Raw genomic sequence first — 20,836 nt, 5'->3', positions numbered from 1 at the left:
TGTGTATAAATTAGGTGCTGTGAATTTATGTTACTTACCATAAGGATATCCATCTAATTATACAGTTGATAACTTTTGCATCTAAAACATATTTAAACATATTTAAACATATTTAAACATACATAAACCATATATATATATATATATATATATATATATATATATATATATATATATATATATATATATATATATATACTCACGTACCCAGACAGCAAGGATATAATGGTCCCGCACTGGTCCTGTGCAGGCTGCCGCGCTAAACCAGCTGCGGCTGCCAACGTTGGCGAAGCTCCATTTTGCTCCAAGGATTTTTCATGGACCAGGCATGGCTAGCCAGTGATGGCAAAACAGTGGCTAGCCACTACAGGAAAAGAACTGGCAGAAAAATGGCTAACCATTACAGTTGAGAAATGTCAACTATTAGAATAATAGTTGACAACTGAAAATTATACTTTACTTTTAGCATCAGATTTAATTTATCTTTCTGTAAAATAAATTTCAAATTTTTAATTCATAATGTATTAACTACATTTCATCGCTTACATTACGACATAGTTGACCAAGCAAGGGTGTTATTATAACATAATATTCAATGAGTAATATAAGTATATTTACAATCTAACATATTTACAATCTAACTTATTTACAATGACAAATTTTAATTTGAATCTTCTGAATCGGAAGTTGATGGTAAACTAGAAAAAATTTTATTTTTCACTTTCGAAAAACAAGGTACTTTATCGGTTGCAGTAGCTTTTTGAGCCAGTAGCCTTGTGGCTCTCGCCTTCCTTCCACCATTTCTATCGATTGCTCCCGCCAAAAAATGTACTATCGCCTTTTGAATATCACTTTCTGTGGCTTGTGCAGTCGGGTGATTTCGCTTCAATGCGCCTGTAAAATTAAAACACATAAGATAACATACATATAAATTCAAACGATATCAGGTTCTCAACTTATATATTTATTCGGACAATCATCCATTAATATAAAATTATTAAATTAAATAATTTAAAGTTTATTTTTATGAAGTCAAACCTATTTTAAAATAAAAACATTTCGGTATATACTTGGCATTTACTTACATAAAAAGAAAAGAACAATAAATATAAAATTTTTTTTTTATTGTCCCACTTTTCACAAAATGCTTTAGTACTGGATTCAAATGTTAGCCTATTCAACAGAACCGGATATAGTATTGTGACACCATTACAAGAAAAGATTAACTTCAAATGTTTATTAGCTCCCACTATCCTCCTTACCAACATTTTAGTAGAGCCACCTTATTAATGTTAAAAAAAAGATTAAAATGAATTAAAAACTAAATTTTTTTATAAAAACTTTTTTACTTGGTTGCTTGGTGCAGCACCAACGCAACCAAGATAAAAAACTACTCAGTAGACAAAAACTTACTATGCGAATTATTTTAAACCTAAATAGTTTAACGCCCTCAAAAGGTTTATTTAATAAACTAAATATACTCAATGTTTATCAACTAAACATTTATCAGATACTTACTTTTATGTACAAAATTGATAATAAAATGACACCTCTAATATTTAATACCTTTTTTAACAAAATAAATCATGTTTAACTTTAAAAAATTTTATTCAACCCAAAACTATACGGCCACCAAATTCTCTATTGCAAATAGAGGACCTAAATTATGGCATTCCAAATTTAATAACGACATCAAAACTACTGGTTCTTTTCACAAATTTAAAATAACACTTAAACAAAAACTTCTTACTATTGACAATGAATTAAGTTATTTCTTAATTTTTTTTAACTTTATTTTTATCTTCTTTTTTATTATTTTCTGATTTTTATTTTTTTATTTATCTTTATAATTTTCCTTATGCAAACAAGCCACCTGGTTTGCTTTTTTATGTTCTTGTTATTATTAACTTAAACAGTATAAAAAAGTAACTCTTAATCCTATTAATAATTATTTATTAACAATCAGTAAAATTATTTCAACAAATAGTTCTTTTTATAACTTTATTTCAAATCAGATCTTATAATTAATTTTGTTTTATTTTGTTTTTTGTACACCTTGAGGTACTGATTGTCTTTTATTTAAATTGTGTCATATTTTTTTTGTTTTTTGACTTTTGTTAACTAAATAAAAATATATTTCAATTAATTTTTAACGATATTATAAAATATCTATCTTATAAAACTACTGCTTATAATGTAAAATCATCTTCATGAACTCCACCATTAGCAATACTCTGCAGCATGGCTGTGTTGTATGTAACCTCTTTTCTCAGATTTGCCACATCCTCTTTGAGTTCCACTAATATTGAAACTATTTTGTTTGTCACAGCCAATGGCAAAATTTCTTGTGATCTCTGCTCCTCATTTATTAGATTTATTTTAGATTTTATGGCAGGAGGCGTGAATGAAAGTAGTGGAGTTAGCATTTGTGCGCTTACAGGTTTTGATGGTGTAAGTTGCATGGATGTTCCAGAGGGAAATATTTTTGGCGTAACCGGAGCTGGTGTCAATAATTTAACTTTTTTAGAAATTGGAATAGGTTCTTCCACAAAAGATTCTGTTTCGCTGTGCTCATCAGGATATAAAACTGCTCTTCACATAAAATAAAGAAAATAAAAATACTTAGGATTTAACTTTAAAACCATAAAATTGTATTTACAAAAAAATATAAATTCTCTACTATTAAGTACCGCTTTGGACGTAGCCTAGTACTTGATTCTGAATCACTCTGCAGATCAGATGTTATGGTAGCCTTTTCAAGTTGACATTGTGCCTTGTTGTAGGAACCTAAAATACAACCACAAAGTTATACTCTTATAACAACACTATCAATATTACAAATACAGCATAAAATTATCACTATTTCTTTTGTACAATACATTATAATTTTTTGACAATAATGCAGGTTATATCTTAAGCACATTATGTACATATGTGACTGACCTATTTTTTTAAAAACTCGATTGGCATGTTTCGGCCAATTTTCATTAGGGGCTTCACATTCTTTGATGGCCTTATTTACTCTGCCTTGTGAGGTATATGGTAGCCAAAAGCAAAGTTCATTATTAATTAAATATGTTTCTGGCAAAATTGCAATAGCATCTTCTTCATTTTTAAAAGCAACAATAAGAAACTGATGGAGATCCATTCTAAAGTTTGTTCTAAATTAAATAAAAAACATAACAACACCAATGATTGATAAAAAATAAAGCTCAGTATAAGAAATACTACTTCTATTTTATTTTTCTGATGTATAAAGTTTTCAAAAGAATTTCAAATGATTTCATTATTAGAATATAATTTCAAAGATTAAAAATTTATTTTGAAGAAAAATTAAAATTACTGAAATGAAAGTTTAGAGAAATAGAGAAATAGAAATAATTCATTATTTCCAAAAATAATTTCATTAAAAATAAGACTAAGATTGTTACACTATTATTATTACACAATCATTCTGTCATTTTACAACAATATTGATGTTATAATTGTATTCCTTAACAGGATTTGTGTAATCGTGTAAATTTATATAACTTTTTATATATATACCTACATATATATATATATACATATATATATATATATATATATATATATATATATATATATATATATATATATATATATATATATATATATATGTATATATATATATATATATATATATATATATATATATATATATATATATATATGTATATATATATATATATATATATATATTTATATATATATATATATATATTTATATATATATATATATGTAGAATACACTGACATAATTTATATTAAGATATATACACACATTATATGTATATATACATGTATATGTAGATAGTAGTAGTAGTAGTAGTAGTAGTAGTAGTAGTAGTAGTAGTAGGAGCAGCAGCAGCAGCAGTAGTAGTAGTAGTAGTAGTAGTAGTAGTAGGAGCACATTGACTGTCTATGGCAATAACAAAAGTAATAAAATGATAATAGTATGACTATTTTTCAGATAAATTACGTAAGTTAATTTTAAAGTACTGCAATAAAACAAATGATTAGAGGTACTTAATAAATAACTTTATCATTTTTATAACAAAAAAAAATTGAGTTAAAAGAATTTTAAATCTTTAAACACCTCTTTATAAAAAAATTAATGAAAGTCTTTTAATAAATCAAACAATAATTAAAGTACTTTTGATACCATGTGAACTTTTTATTTTATTTTATAATAACTAATTTGTTAATATGGTATTTACATATATTCATATACATATATGTATATATATATATATATATATATATATATATATATATATATATATATATATATATATATATATATATATATATATACAGAGCCGGATCCAGCTTTTTTTGGTCTTTGAGATAGCTAACTTCCAGACACGGAGCAAACTCCAAACATTTATATGTTTATACTTATGTCAAATAAGGATGCCTTGCAAAAAATTGGAATGATTGGAAATAAAATATTTTAGCTTTCAAAAATTATGACCATATAAAGTTTAAACCCCCCTCAATTTGAGGGGGTTATAAATTTTATATGGTCATTATGTCATTATTTTTAAACGCTGAAAGATAATACTATGAAACTTAAAATTTATGGATGAATATAAGTCTAGTTGAGAACAGTACAAAAAATACTGCATCAACTTGGTGCTCTCACGTTTGGGGCAGGGGGGCACACAATTTGGGGCTTTTTTGTTCCCAGCCTCCAATCATAGCAATTTTTTGCAAGCATCCTTATTTGACATAAGTATAAACATATAAATGTTTGGAGTTTGCTCCACGTCTGGAAGTTAGCTATCTCAAAGATCAAAAAATGCTGGATCCGCCACTGTATATATATATATATATATATATATATATATATATATATATATATATATATATATATATATATATATATATAATTATATATATATAATATATATACTTATATATATATAATATATATACTTATATATAAATATATACTTATATATAAATGTATTCTACAAAATAGAGTGCTCAATGTTCTTAGAAGAACAGAGCAATTATAAATTTGTAGAAAATCTTATTATTAAATTAACAAAAATTTTTCTAATTTAACACAATGTTTCATCAATAAAGACTCATACAGTAGTTAAGACATTTGCGACTTCCTGTAGTTTAATTTTTGGTATGGGTTGAAGTGTTATTAATTTGATCATTCATTTCTGATGAGTCTTTATTAATGAAACAGTGTTAAATAAGAAAAATTTTTATTGAGTGATTTTCTACTAATTTATATATATATATATATATATATATATATATATATATATATATATATATATATATATATATATATATATATATATATATATATATATATATATATATATATATATATATATATCATTACTACTAACTACTAACTAAACAAAAAAGCAACTTCTAAAAAGTTATTATAAATACATAATCTAAAAAAATATATATATATTATTTTGCTCCAGTTATATTTTAAATAAAATAATATTCAAAATGGTACATAAAACCAAAATTGCTTACACCAGATTTTGATAACTAACTCTTCATATATTGCTATTAAAATACTAAACTTATTAAAACAAGTTTATTACAATTTGTTAACAAAAAAAAGTTGAACATAAATCTTGAAGTCAAGGAAAGTCAAAGCATGTTCAATATAAGACTTAAAATTAACATATCAACTAAAATTGTGTAGCAAAGGTATAGTAACAAAGTAAGCTTTGTAAGGGAGGAAAAAACATTTTTGTTTTATTTCTGATAATAAAACATATGAAAGATGTTTAGCTAAAGAAGATACCATAAAAATACCAAGAATATCTGAATTGCATGGGTAGTTGAAAAATTCTCAACACTATCAAAATTGCTGCACACCAGATAAATTTGACCACAACAACTTTTAATAATATTTTTAACTAGAACTATAGAGCCAGTTTTTATTTTAAAACAATTGTCACCTTGCGAAACTTTAATGCAAAATTTGTTTGTATAGAGCTCTTTGTGTTGAGTCTGCACATTTATATTTTCACTATTGCACAAAGGTCCATCAAAATGTTCTTTTTTTAACTCAAAAAGTGCTATTAGTTTGACTATCGATTGACTCTGCAAGATGTTGTTCTGATAGCCTCCTTATAACCTGTTGCAAGGGCAAGTGTGGTTTTCTTACAAGTTTCTTAAGATTTGATAAATAATTTTCAAAAGGAAAGGCTGAAACATTGTCTAGTAGACCATATTGTTTGGCATCTTGTGCTAAATGCACTAGTCCATGCATGTTATAAGTTACAACTTCAGGTCCAAATAAACTTGAAGAGTGTTCGACATAAAGTACAAGCAAACTATGTGCATAATCAACATATTTGTGACACAATGAATGACTAAGAAGAATAGTCATTCCGACACAAAAAAGCATAAAATTGTTGTACAAAGCTTCAGGTAATGTATCTCGAAAGCAAACCATACCAGTATACAATAGAAGTTGTCGAAATTCTGTAGCTTTCCTAAGTATGCAGACACATCCAATTTGATTGAAACTTTCCATATATAGTAAAAAAAGGATGATGAATCGAATGGAAAGGGGAACATTTTTTAAATATATACATAAATTCTTAGTTCTCAGCATTTGAATACTTTAGAGTCGATTTATTGGGGAAAAAAGCCTTTTTAAAAAATGTTCCCTCTCTAAAGGGCAAGTATAGCCTTTTCACTTTTTAAACCAAGTATTTATTTATGTTTTCCTAAGAATATGATACTTAAGATTTTTATATACAAATTATGCATATATTATAAGGTTTATTTTACGCTTACTTAATGACATTTTTTGTTTTGATTTTTCGCAAAAATCCAAACAAACGAAAGTATTTTTCGTTAGTTTTAACAAATTATAAGTTTTAAAGTTTGATGATGTCTTCTTTATACTAAATTAGCAAGCCAAATAGGAAAATTATTTTATTAACATAATACATAACTGCTTTAAATAATATAAATATTGCTTTCGTTTAATCTATTTGTCTGATTTCAAAAATTTTTCAAACAATATTTTGACAAAAGTATTGTCAAAATAAATAAAAATTTTTATAACAAGGTTTTTTTATTTATCAAAATTTTTGTAAAAGTATTGTTTTAAAATTTTTTGAATAACATGTGAATAACAGTTACTCACATTTAGTAAATGATTTAAATTCTCATTCTGAAAATGAAATAGAAAGTGAAATTTTTAAAATTTGGATAAAATAGAAATTAAAAATTTAATTATTTCAAAGGAATTCTTGCTGGATTTTTCATCAAAAAAAGTTTGGTCAAAGACTACAATCTAGCTATTGTAATTACAGACTGGCCTTTCTTAAACTGTTTTTTTCAAAACAAAGAATTAAAAAGTTTTCAAAGCAAGTTTGCAAGTATGGAAATATGTAAGAATTTTTAATAAGTATTCACACAATTTTTACTTAATAAGAAATACTTCTCCATTTTTTGATACAATGTATGTATGAATTAGTTCGTGACAAACTACAATTTTATTTTAGACAAGTTACCAGACTGTGCCAACAGTTCACAACAGTACACCATACCCCAGTTTCCAAAACCAAATAACATAGGTGGGTAGGCCAGTTTTTTTGTAAAATTTATTTTCGAATGTTTAATTTAATTGCTGAAAGTAATATGATTTCTGATAATCTATATTTGAGTATTCTTTTGTTTTAGGTTTACATGTTAACAATAGTCAAATCAAAATAGTGGTTCCATCTATAAGCCACAATAGTGAGTCCTACTTTCATACTAGTTAATTTTTTAAATAAAGACAATGTAGCACACACATTTTGCATTTTAAAAATTTTATTGAAACCAAATTTGATTGATCTTATTTTACTCTTATTTAAATTTTACTCTTTTTTTTTTTTACCTACTTTTAATTAGTTTTACTTTTAATTGTAGCTTCCAGAGTATTGTCCGAAGACCCATTTAATAGCTACAACAATATTATGGATTTTTTAAATATTGAAGATGGCATTGTTTCCCTCAAATATCCAAATTTTGTCTTAACAAACAGTCATTATTTAGACATTTGCAAAGAAAAAGATAAACATGATTTGACATGGCAAAATCTCTCTGTATTTTTCACATCCTACTGTAAATACCCTATCACTGGAGTAATGCTTGCTAAGTGTCTTAAAAAATCAAAAGACCATGTTGCAAAACTGAATCGTGCCAAACATTTTACTTTAAAGAATTCTTATTTAAGCTCTGTTCTTTCTTTTTGTCCTGAAGTTCCTGAACTTAGTTTGCTACCTTCTGATAATTGTTCTATCAATACTTCTGGCAACTCTTGTGAATTTGTTACAGAAGATGTTTCTGCTTTTCAAAGTTGTATTACCCCAACTTCTATTGGGGTAATAGAACATGAAAATCTAGTTAATAATTCTGCTAATTTTGATTTTACCTATAAAATAAAGAAATATAAACGAAGAATTGATTATCTTAAATTGAAAAATAGACAATTAAATAGAAAATGTAGCGAATTTAAAAGAAAATATCAAGCAATCTTGTTAAGATATAGTGTCAGAAATGTCAACAAAAGAGGCGCTAGAAAGGATTGTAGGATTAACCAATTGTTGCAAATTAATTTAAGATTGGAAAAAGAAATTGATATGGCTAGAAAGCGCTCACAATCAGATCGACAAGAGGCATGGTATTTAAAGAAAAAAATTGAAAACGCTGTTCCGAAAACATCTGATGAAATGAATGATTCGATCTTAAAGGAGAGTTTAAATTACTTTGAAAATCTTACAGAAGAGCTTAAGGAAAGAGTTGACATTTTTGAAAAAAATGTTGTTGAAGTTTTTGAAGGAGGTAAATATAATGATGAAATTCGCTCGGTATATTACAACCTTTTAAGTAAAAATGTTTCTGTTAATAATGTTGAATCTGTTATCAGAACTGTACTACAAAAAATGGTTGGAATTTCATGTGGCGCACTTCCAAAAAAATCTTTGGCTGCTGAATTTTTTAGTGAAATGAACCTTTTATCAAAAGCTCAAGTGAGAGAGGCTATGTTGAATAGTACAAACAATGTTCTTCATACAGATGGCACAAAGTATAATTTTAGGGAGGTTGGTAGTTTTCAAGTCACAACATTATCTGGTAGCTACACGTTTGGGATAGAAGATATGTTCTCGGGAGAGGCACAATCTTATTTTGGAGAGCTAAAAAATTTACTCACTGATATGTCTCAGATATTTTCTCCAGAAAAGGAAAACTACGAGGATGATCTTAAGAAACTTATTTTTTCATTTAAATCTTTGATGACAGATCGCACTATAGTTAATTCAAGTTTTTTTAGCCAATTTCAACATTGGAGAAAAGCAATTTTGCCTTTTGTTGTTGAAAACTATGATAAGCTTCCTTTAAATGAAAAATTAAAAACTTCTCAAATGCATCATGTTTTTTGTGGCTTACACATTATCCACAATCTTGGAATATACGCAGAAAAAGCAATCATAGAATGGGAAAAAGTGGTTGAGCAGGAAGGTAGTATTCATGGTGGTTTTAAAAATGCGCAAAACTCTCGGACTTTTGATATTTTGTATGAACTTTCAAAACTTACAACCTATTGACATGGTGATCAGGGGAATGGAAAAGCTGATGAATGGAAGGCATTTTTGCGTAAAAGGTTTTCTAAAAATTTTATAGTTTCATTTCTGCATCATCGCTTTAACATTATATTTGTACTTGGTGGAGCAGCGTATTTTCATAAACATCACCTTAAAGAATTTGTTTTTAATCTTGATGGTTCAAATTTCCTTCATGAGTCAATTAGGCACGATATTGACAATATTATTTTTCACGCTTCAACTAGAGCTCTGGGAATTTTTAATAAACTAATATCAGGACCTCTTTTTCATATTATTGAAGAGGAGGGTCATATATTTTCTTTGAATACCGTTTGGTCACAAATGTTCAATTATTTTGTTTGTTGTTCTTCTGATGCATCTAAAATGTTAAGTGGTTCTACATTTTTTGATGTCAAGTATCTCACCAAGGATGAAGTGTTTGATCATTTATTTTCCAACTGTAATGACCCACTTTTGGATGCCTTAACACAAGAATGTCTTGAAGTTATATGTTGCACATGTTCTGTTATGATTCAGAGTCAGTTAAGAGACCAGTTGCCTGGAGGAAAATATCACAATCCTGGTGATGATGTGCTTGAGGAAACTCAAAACTGTCCGCGTACTAATGTTGTGTCTGAACGTGATTTTGCTTCCTATGACCGCAGGTTAAAAATAAAACCTAACATTTCAACAGTAGCTGCAGCTGGTGTCATCATGTTTAACAACAACAAAACAGCTGTTTGGTTAGATGGAAAATCACAGGAAGACATTGAAAGGCTAGTTTTACTAGCAAGGCGAAATAGAAAAGGGTATATCAGAAAGTACAGAGAGAAAAAAGCAAATATATTGCAGTACAAAATTGATGAGATAGACAAGTGCAGTATAGAAAAATAAATAAAGGAACAAAAGGCAAGCGAAGAGAAAGAGTTTTTGACAACAGAAATCGGAAAGGATGGAGGTTTAATTTTGTGTAAAGAGGATTTAGAAAAAATTTTAGGCACTGAAAATGAAATAGTAAAGAAGTTGCAAAGACAAATAAAATTTAGAAAAAAAGTACTGCCGCATAAATTTCCAGAAAATTGGTTGCAATTAGGAGAAAAGGGAAAAGGGGAAAATTACAAAAAGTTTGATATTAAGGCATTAAAAACCAACCTGCTATCTATTTTTACATTTTTAAAAGAAGCTCCAGAACAACGCGCAACTACAATAAAATGTTCAGTTATCAGACAGATTGATGAAAGACAAGAAATGTTGATAACATTAAAAAAAAAAGTCAGATTAGAGGGTGACGCTAGATTATTAATGGAAACTGGAAAAAAAATAAGAACAGGCACATCAAAGGGAGGGGTTCCAAAGTTTTCAGGAAAAAGAATTAAACATAAAATGGTAGATGATGATGGCAAGGATTTATGGTATTCGGGGCTCGTTGTAAGTGTTCTAGATGACAATGAATTTGATGAAGACTGCGAGTTTCAGATACTATACGATGGATATGAAGATAAATATGATATTGAGTTGGTCAAAGAGTGGAGGATGAAATGTGTTGTGGTAGAGGGAAAGGCTGATGGTTATCTGGAGGACGTTGTTCAAAAAAAGCAAAAATGTAGTTAATATTGTCTTTGACACAGTGCAAATTTAATTTATAATGTTTATGTTTTTTATTATTATTCAATTTAATGTATTTATGTTTGTATTCTTTTTGATCATCTGGAGCGGTGTTGGTGACCCATAAATCTTTATTTGCATATTTGTTTTTTATTGGATATCTGCTGCCATGGTTACATACTGGTAAGTCATGCTTTCTATTTTTGTGCTGACATACCTGTCAATATGTATATCCTTGTGTTTACATATTTTTAAGTTATATGTATGGTGCAACTGCAAGTCACTATATTTATACTTGTTTGCTGTTGAACCTCTGCAGTGGTGTTGATCTACCGGTAAGTAATTATTTGTATGTTTGTTTTTATGCAATACAAGTCGCTGTATGTTTCATTGTGTTTATATACCCATTAGTCATTACGTGTTTGTTTGTGTTCTGTTGGACCTCTGGAGCGGTGTTGACGCACCCGTAAGTCGCTATATGTTTCATTGTGTTCATGTACATGCCAGTCATCATTATGTGTATGTTTGTGTTCTGTTGGACCTCTGGAGCGGTGTTGACACACCCGTAAGTCGCTATATGTTTCTTTGTGTTTATGTACATGTCAGTCATTATGTGTATGTTTGTGTTCTGTTGGACCTCTGGAGCGGTGTTGACGCACCCGTAAGTCGCTATATGTTTCATTGTGTTTATGTACATGTCAGTCATTATTTTGTGTATGTTTGTGTTCTGTTGGACAGTGTGTTTTGTGATTGTGATGTTATTGTTGTGATGTTTTGTGTAGATAGACAACTTGGCTTACCTTCTCGCTGGTGTCTATTGTTAAAAATGATTATTAGATTGTTTCGTAACTGAAACTTGCTACTTCTAATCATTCACTAAAAGCCAAGAAATAAGTTTTAAAATAAAATAATTTTTTTATGTTATTTTAATTTTTTATCTTAAGCGTTGTCAATAGTTCACATAAACAATCTCAAAGAGTAAGTTTCTTATTTTATACTTATTATACTAACAACCTGCATATATAAGATATATATATACCTTTTTAAAATTTAATTCTTTATAAAATTTTTGTAAACTAATTAAAAAAATATTTTAAACATATGATGTATCTTTGTTTCTAATAATAATTTTTTTACATTTTTAGGTAGAGTGTATGCTGTTATACCTGCCTATTGCTGTTGTAGGTACTCCAAATTTCAGAAAGTTCATTAGCTGTATGTTATTTTCATTGAAAATTAAATTTTAACTTTATTGAAGAATCTTCTGTCTTGTAAATAGTTCATTCCGTAAAATTCCAAAAGATTTCAATACTTTTACACAGTAATTTACTGACCGGTCTGTAAAATATTCAATTTCAAAATAGTATTTGGATTCCATGTAGTATTTGGATTCCATGATTTGTTTATGCATATTTGTATGGTGTTATTAAAATATAACCCCAAATTTTATTTTCCAAAACTAAGTAAATAAGTGAAAACCATCAGTCTGTAAAATAGATAATTCTGGATAATCTCGTCAGATTAAAAAAAAATTGGATCATAAAAAATTTCTAGTCAAATTTAATAACGGTTGAAAAATATTAAATATATTCAAAGTCGATATGCCCAATTGGTTTGTGCAGCCCATTTGCTGTAATTTACTGACCGTTCTGTAAATTATACAATAATTTCAAAATGATGTACTATTTGGATTCCATGATTCCTTTATGCATATCTGTATGGTGTAATTATAATTAACCCCCAAATTTTATTTTCCGAAACTAAGTAAATAAGTGAAAACCATCAGTCTGTAAAATTGATTCTGATGATGATTCTGGTTAATCTCGTCAGATTAAATAAAAAATGAATCATTATGAAAAATTTCAAGTCAAATTTAATAACGATTCAAAAATATCAAATATATTCAACGTCGATATGCCAAATTGGTATGTGCAGCCTTTTTGTAGTAATTTACTGACCGTTCTGTAAATTATAAAATAATTTCAAAATGATGTACTATTTGGATTCCATGATTCCTTTATGCATATTTGTATGGTGTAATTATATTATAACCCCAAATTTTATTTTCAAAAACTAAGTAAATAAGTGAAAACCCTCAGTCCGTAAAATAGATGATTCTGGTAAATCTCGTCCGATTAACAAAAAAATTTCGGGGTATTTTATTTTTTTATATTTGTTGGATCACTATGGAAAATTTAAAGTCAGATGTAATAATGGTTCAAAAGTTATTCTATAGTCAATATGACACCAAAACTAAGTAAATAAGTTAAAACCCACAGTCTGTAAAATAGACGATTCTGGACAATCCATTCAGAATTAAATAAAAATATTTTGGTATATTATTTTCTTATATTTGGTGAGTCAATATGGAAAATTTCAAGTCAAATGTAATAACGGTTCAAGAATTATTCAAGAGTCAATATGACACCAAAACTAAGTAAATAAGTAAAAACCCTTAGTCTGTAAAATAGATGATTCTGGGCAATCCCGACAGAATTAAAAAATTTTTTTTTTGTATATTATTAACTTATAGTTGTTGAATCAATATGGAAAATTTCAAGTCAAATGTAATAACGGTTCAAAAGTTATTCAAAAGTCAATATGATCCAAAAATACTCTCTTTTTCGGTGCCATATCACTGCAAATTTTCCATACTTAAGCCCTATACCTTTCATCAAAAAATCATCAATTTTTGCACTACAAAAAAATCAATAACTTTGGATCCGCTTAACTTCAAAGGTTAAATGACCCCTCATTTTTTAAGTCAAGTCAAGCTCTATACAATGATGTAAATTGTATATGCTTATTTAAATTATATAAAAATCGTCTGGAATGGCTAGCAATATTCCATCAAACTTTTCCACTAAACCAAGAATTGGCCATATCTGCATGCTTGAACTTTTAAAAAGAGGCAAACCATCAAAATTGACTTGAATTGTTACAGTCTTATCTGTAAAACATTCTGTACTTTCAGATAAAAGTTCATTTTTTATGCCTAAGTAAGAATAGGAATTTTCAAAAACTTCAACTTTTAATTGTTCAGTTTTTAGAATAGATTTGGGACTTTTTGGTAAATCAGGAAATGATTTGCGCAACATAATCAATAAATCACCCAAAGCTGCATGTGTTATTTTGTGCCAAGTTGCCCAACTAGTCAAATCATTAACTAGGACATTTATAACATTTGACTTGTCTATGGATACAATTGATTCTGAACTAATTAATTTTTCATCATTGATTTTCCAAATTTCACCAGAGCTGTTGACACAATCATGAAAAACTGACGTTAAAGAAAAAATAGAGGTATCGGGAGGTTCATAACACTGCGGAGTAGCATCAAACTTTAAGTTATTGTAGTTTATATTTAAAGGCAATGAATTATCTTCCAAAAAAAAACTATTAGCTTCAGCAATTTCATCGAAAATAGTTGCAACATTTTTTTGAATCTTCCTTCGTTTAGTCCAGTAGCTCATTTTTAACCTAACAAATCCAATAAAAAACTTGTTTCGTTTAACAAAACAATTAATTAGCAATAATTTTTAATTCTAAAAAATTTTTTAAAAACAAAAATTCTGTTCAATAAAATATAATCTTCAAAAGATTTTAAAGTAAAGAAGTAAAAGAAAACAGACTAGAACAGTATATCGCCTGCAAATATTTTTTAACAAATAAAAAATCGGAGAATATATGTTTTTATATGAAACGTTAAAAACAAGTTGGATACAAGAACTAAAGTTTTTTTCAAATTACACTAAAGTTGATTCATATCGGTTCGACACTGGTCGGCCGATATTGGCCCAATTTGCCCAACTAATTGACCCAACTCATCTGCTCAGGCAAACCATTATTAGCCTGTTTTTGGTACTATCGCGGCTAACCTGCACAGGCAATGTTATAAAGGCTCGGCAATGGCCCTGTTACGGATTGCCAGAACTGGCGATCCACGAGCGGAACCTTACCGGTCCTGTAATGAATTCGCTGGCATAGGCCATTATCGGACCAGTATATACTTGCTGTCTGGGTAGTTACATATATTAAATAACTACGTCATCTTTATTCGGAAAACGAAGTATAGATAAGTCAAAAATAATTTCTTGAAATAAAAAAATAGAAACGTAACATAAAATACCAAAAAGCTACTAACTTGTAATTAAATACTAAATTCTCCATCTGCTTTTCGCTTAGGGCAAACTGGAACTATTTTTAAAATTTTAATTATATGTCCAAGTTGTTTGTAGTAAGAACACGAGGGCGACTTTCTTTTAACTAAATCTGGTTTGTCAACCGTTTTTTGAACTGCTTTGCAAAAATTTGTTACTCTCACCTAGAAATAAAAAATAACTCAAGTTATTTAATGAAGTTTCCATTTTTTAAAGCCTAACTATTATATAAGTTCCGTATTTAAATTCTCATAATTATTGTAAGCTAAAAAACAAAAAATCTGGGTAAACTTTATCCTGTCAACTTGTGGCTTTGGTAAAATAAAATTTTTCTCGCGTTCTGAAACAAAAGTTAGTATTTTATTGTACAGGTATCATTGTCTTTCTGATGAGAGAGGTTTGGGCTGTGATATTTGTTACATGGTTATTTTTGAGATAAGTGTTGCCATATTTGAAATTCAACCTCTATAGTGTCCGAATTAACATTGCAAGTAATCACTTAGGCTTATCAAATTAAAATATGAAAGAGTGCGATTGCTTGAGCTTGAGGAGTACTAGCTTTTATCCATGAGGCAAATTCTTTGACTATTTGATAAAAAATAGAAACCTAAATTGTTTATTTGCCAATTATTACTCATTGTTGTCTATTAGCTAGCCAACCAGTGATCCAGTTTAATAGCTGGCCTCATTTGCCATAGGCATAAATCTTATGAGAAAGTCGATGTGTGACAACGTATTGAATGCTTTGGCAAAATTGGGAAAAATTATGTCAACAGGTGCTCACGGTATACTGCTTCCGTTAAAATGTTACGCGATTTAATCAGGTTTGTGAGACAGACTTTGTGATCCATGTTGAGACTTTGATATTAGATTGTGCACAGTGTTTCATAATCCTTTATATAATAAGTCTTTGAATCTGTTTGCCAGTATAGGTGAGAGACACTAACTTGTAGTTATAAGTCTTGACATTGTTTCCCCTTTTGAGAGTAGGCGTGACATTTGATTTGCGTTGAGCTTTTAACACTTCTTTAGGAGTCGATAAACCTTAGCAAATAAAGCTAATTGACTTAGATTTTTTTAGTTTTGATATTTAAAATCTTAATTAAATTTTGTTTTCAGAATAATCATAAAAGCGTTAATTATTTATTATTATTATTATTATTGTTATTATTATTATTATTATTATTATTTTATAAGGGTTTCCATAAAATCGCATTTATCAAAAACCGCCGTTTCGATTTTAATTTTAAAAAAAAAGCTCAATTAACCGTGGTTTTCGGTTTTTCTTGTTAAATTATAAAACTTATGTAAGTTTATCTTGCACTGTTTATAAAAAAAGTTATTTAAACAAAGTGTTCTGACATTTTGTTAATATTTTGAAATAGCTTATAATAACTTATTTTTACTGTAAAAAAAGTTTAAGAAAACTAAAGGTTTTAACGGTTCATCAAATAATCGTGATCTGATTTTTGTGCAGATCACGATGACTAGTGCAGCTCGAAAAAATGCGTTCAACATTAAATGTTGAACTATATGTCAACTATAAATAGTCTATAAATGTCAACTATAAATAAATTACAAATAAATAATAAATAAATACAAATGGCTTCAACAAGAGCTTTTGTTATACCGAAATACGGGCAAAAGAATAGAAAATCTTGAAAAAATTTACAATGCGGTTTTCTCTAAAAAGCCCACATCAACAAATTTTGTTGATGTGGGCTTTTTAGAGAAAATCGCATTGTAAATTTTTTCAAGATTTTCGATTCAAGAAAATCGCATTGTAAATTTTTTCAAGATTTTCTGTTCTTTTGCCCGTATTTCGGTATAACAAAAGCTCTTGTTGAAGCCATTTGTATTTATTTATTATTTATTTGTAATTTATTTATAGTTGACACATATAGTTGTTACATTTATAGCTCTATAATTGGCTAATTTAAGTCAACTGACACTGACGAAAATAAATATCGTTATAAATGTAAACTGTAAGAAAACTGATAAATACATTAATAATACAAAAAAAATAAAAAAATAAAAAAAATATAAAGATTTCATTTTACTTTAGTTTATTAATGTATCCAACATCTTTAATAAAAACATCATAACTAAAAAACACCATGCATAATTTGCATGGACATTGCTTGGGAATCCAGTTTTTTATTTTAAGCTTAAATTCCTTCAAAGATGATTATGTTTTACAATCATTCGGGATTAGTTTCTAAATTTTAGATCTTAGGTAAGATAGAGATTCTAATCCATATTTTACGAATATTGCTGGAGTTTGGCTTTTCATATCTCAGATTTGATTCGAGAAACTTAAAAACTTCATTCATAGATATAGGCGCAATTTGTTATTTTACTTTGAAAGTCTCAGTGACGAAACAATGCAGGTTTTTTTGGTGTATAGTTAAAGTACCGCTGTTTAGTAAGAGAGTTTCAAATGGAGATTCATAGTCACTGTAGATAATTCTTAAAGCTCTCTCATGGATGCGATTTATGCGCTTATTTAGTTTCTTACTGTGAAACATCCATATTAGTGGACAGTGTAAGAAGTTTGAAGTTATAAATGCAGAAAGTATAAGTTTACGTTGGTTGAAAGTTTTTCTGCTGGCATATTTTCATAAAGTGTTCACATGCTCGTCGAAAGAAAGTTTTTTCTTGAGTTTTATTCCAAGTGATTTAACATTTTCGGATGTTTTAATTGTTAAATTAGAAATAGTAACTTCAAAGTTACTATGTTTGCTTATGATAAGTTGATATTTTTCAGAATTTGCCTTCATTCCATTATTTTCGAACCATATTTACAATTGATTTGCGGTTTTTTAAAGGTTGGTAGTTACAGATAGGGGTGGGAGTTAAGGTTAGTTTTAGTCTAACTAAATTTAGTCGACTAACTTTTTAGTCTAACTAAAATTAGTCGACTAACTTTTTAGTCTAACTGAATTTAGTCGACTAACTTTTTAGTCTAACTAAATTTAGTCGACTAACTTTTTAGCGTAACTAAATTTAGTCGACTAACTTTTTAGTCTAACAAAATTTAGTCGACTAACTTTTTAGTCTAACTAAATTTAGTCGACTAACTTTTTAGTCTAACTAAATTTAGTCGACTAATTTTTTAGTCTAACTAAATTTAGTCGACTAACTTTTTAGTCTAACTAAATTTAGTCGACTAACTTTTTAGCGTAACTAAAATTAGTCGACTAACTTTTTAGTTTGACTAAATTTAGTCGACTAAGTTTTTAATTTGAGAAAAATATATTGTTACTTTTACCCAAAAAATACTTTTTTTAAATCTTGTTATGTGTTAGTTGTGAAGTGGTTTGAGCGCCATTTTTTTAATAACAAATTGCTGTAAGTTACAGTTTAGATCTCCATGGCATCTTTTTCAAAGTTGATTTTCAGAGTTTTTCAAGTTTTTGGAGAAAATTTTTTTTTCTTAAGTTTGCGAGATATACACTTGGAGTTTTGTAATAGTAAAAAAACTGTATCCAATTACTCCCCCCTTATTACTAAGTAACTTTCAATGAAAAGCGGTTTAAATCTGGATTTAAATCGCTTTAATTAGAAATTGAGATTGAAATCTCAATTTCTAATTAAAGTGAATCTTAAACTATTAGAAAAAAAAATGGTGCCATATTTTTGAAAGGTGTTGTATGCAGAAGCTTTTTCGGATTTCTTTTATATAATACCAGCAATCATTTTTTGAGGTAATAATACCTAATTTATTTTGTTCTACACTCATAAAACGCAGTTTTTACAGTGACGACATTATGATTGTAGTTGTTAGTAACAATTACACAATATAGAAATAATAAAAAACATTAATTGCGTAACACTTTGTTACGCAATTAATGTTTTTTATTATTTCTATATTGTGTAATTGAATATATATCTTGTTCAACTCTCAATTTTTATTTTTTTTTTAATTATTATTAAAATGCTAATAACTAATTATGTATTCGGTATAAAGTATCAGCTGTTTTTGGCGGAGTTGTTCTACTAACAAACCAATTTTTATTTAATTCAATGAAAGAAAATGTGGGGCAATACTAGGTACAAACATTTTTATTACCTAATTGTCACAAATTATATTACGTATTTTAAATTTCTTAAAAACAATAAATTTTAATGAATGTCTTTAAGTTGATTTATTTGTCTTAATTCATATTATGTTCATATAATTTCTCAACACAACAAAATTTAAGGAATGTCTTAACTGACACCTCAAAGTAATGGTTTCCCGCTATATATTAGATAAACCGTTATTCTCAAATATATATTTAAATTTACTTTAAGAAACTGCATTTTTAAACTATGTCGAAAAATAATACGTCTTCTCCAATTGAATATGCTGCTCCAATATCTGATTTGATGAATCTGACGAAGAAAAGATTGGATAAAAGAAAGACTATAGATGAACAAAACCCTGCAGATCATAACGATAGCGAAAGAAGTTCAAGTTTTTCATCCGGTCAAACAGAAATTGAAGTTGATGCTCAGTCCATTGAAGAAGCAGCTAAAACTACATACGAATATTACTCAATCGATGAGGAAACATCAAAATGGATATGCAATCAATGTAATAGTAACAGACCTAAAAAGTACTCTTGTAAAACATCAAAGAGTATATTAGATTACCATCTTGAACATGATCACAAAATAATAACGCCGAAAAAAAAACGAACTATGAGTGGCTTGTCAAAAGAAGTTAGCGATAAGATTGATATAGCTCTTTTAATTTTCATTATTGCCTGTTGTCTTCCATTTATGTTGGTAGAAAGTAGTGCATTTAAAGAATTTGTTTTGTGTTTAAATCCAAAGTATAAAGTGCCTTGCCGAAAAAAGTTAAGATCTCTTTTAACTGATTTATATCGAGAAAAAGTTGAACTTTTGAAATCAAAATTATTATCAATTAAAGTTTTATCTATTACTACTGACGGATGGACGTCCTGTCAAAACTATAGTTATATATCTGCAACTGCACATTTCATTTCTGACAAAACAAATTTCATCAGTTTTTGTTTGGGCTTTGCATACCTTAATGGCCGCCATGATGCAGATAATTTAAAAGAGGCTTTGCTAAAAATCGTAGAAAAGTTTAAAGTAGATGATAAAATAATGAGTATAGTATCAGACAACGCCAGTAACGTACGCAACTGTCTAAATTCTTTAAAAGTTTGTTTAAACATTCAACCAATAAGATGCATGGGACATGTTTTGCAATTAGTTGTTAAAAATGTCATAGATTTAGTTGAAGAAGGTGAAAAAGATACTTCGTCTAAATTCTTTTTCATTGCAAGAACATTAACTAAGTGCAGGAAAATTGTTACATCTTTCAATCATTCTTCTCAACTTAATGATTTATTAGAGGAAAGTCAAACACGACAAGGTGTTGAAAAAAATCACATACTTCATTTGATTCAAGATGTGAAATGATGATGGCACTCTACGTTTCTC

The 20,836-nt window shown here is 28.1% G+C and overlaps 2 protein-coding genes across 5 annotated transcripts; one reads left to right on the top strand and one right to left on the bottom strand.

Annotated features, from left to right (window-relative positions):
• Positions 1-594: 594 nt before the first annotated feature.
• Positions 595-12,501, bottom strand: LOC136076956 (uncharacterized). 3 transcript variants are annotated; one of them, XM_065790989.1, is made up of 5 exons: positions 12,386-12,499; positions 12,020-12,095; positions 2,944-3,161; positions 2,691-2,787; positions 595-2,592 (listed from the first exon to the last, which is right to left on the bottom strand). In XM_065790989.1, exons 3-5 carry the CDS (start codon positions 3,146-3,148, stop codon positions 2,190-2,192), a joined length of 705 nt encoding a protein of 234 aa, XP_065647061.1. In that variant the 5' UTR covers positions 3,149-3,161; positions 12,020-12,095; positions 12,386-12,499; the 3' UTR covers positions 595-2,189. The 3 variants fall into 3 exon arrangements, with proteins under 3 accessions (XP_065647061.1, XP_065647058.1, XP_065647059.1); XM_065790987.1 differs by lacking the exon at positions 12,020-12,095 and having other exon boundaries at positions 709-894; positions 2,187-2,592; positions 12,386-12,501; XM_065790986.1 differs by lacking the exon at positions 12,020-12,095 and having other exon boundaries at positions 12,386-12,501.
• Positions 7,241-12,495, top strand: LOC136076955 (uncharacterized). 2 transcript variants are annotated; one of them, XR_010636717.1, is made up of 5 exons: positions 7,241-7,415; positions 7,530-7,601; positions 7,708-7,764; positions 7,939-12,197; positions 12,365-12,495. XR_010636717.1 is itself a non-coding variant. In XM_065790985.1 (4 exons), exons 1-4 carry the CDS (start codon positions 7,406-7,408, stop codon positions 9,615-9,617), a joined length of 1,818 nt encoding a protein of 605 aa, XP_065647057.1. In that variant the 5' UTR covers positions 7,241-7,405; the 3' UTR covers positions 9,618-12,495. The 2 variants fall into 2 exon arrangements, 1 of the variants encoding a protein (XP_065647057.1); XM_065790985.1 differs by having other exon boundaries at positions 7,939-12,495.
• Positions 12,502-20,836: the final 8,335 nt, after the last annotated feature.

The sequence above is a fragment of the Hydra vulgaris genome, chromosome 02 (assembly GCF_038396675.1).
Source record: "Hydra vulgaris chromosome 02, alternate assembly HydraT2T_AEP".
Classification (NCBI taxonomy): Eukaryota; Metazoa; Cnidaria; class Hydrozoa; order Anthoathecata; family Hydridae; genus Hydra; species Hydra vulgaris.
This window is presented reverse-complemented; position numbering and strand designations above follow the sequence as displayed.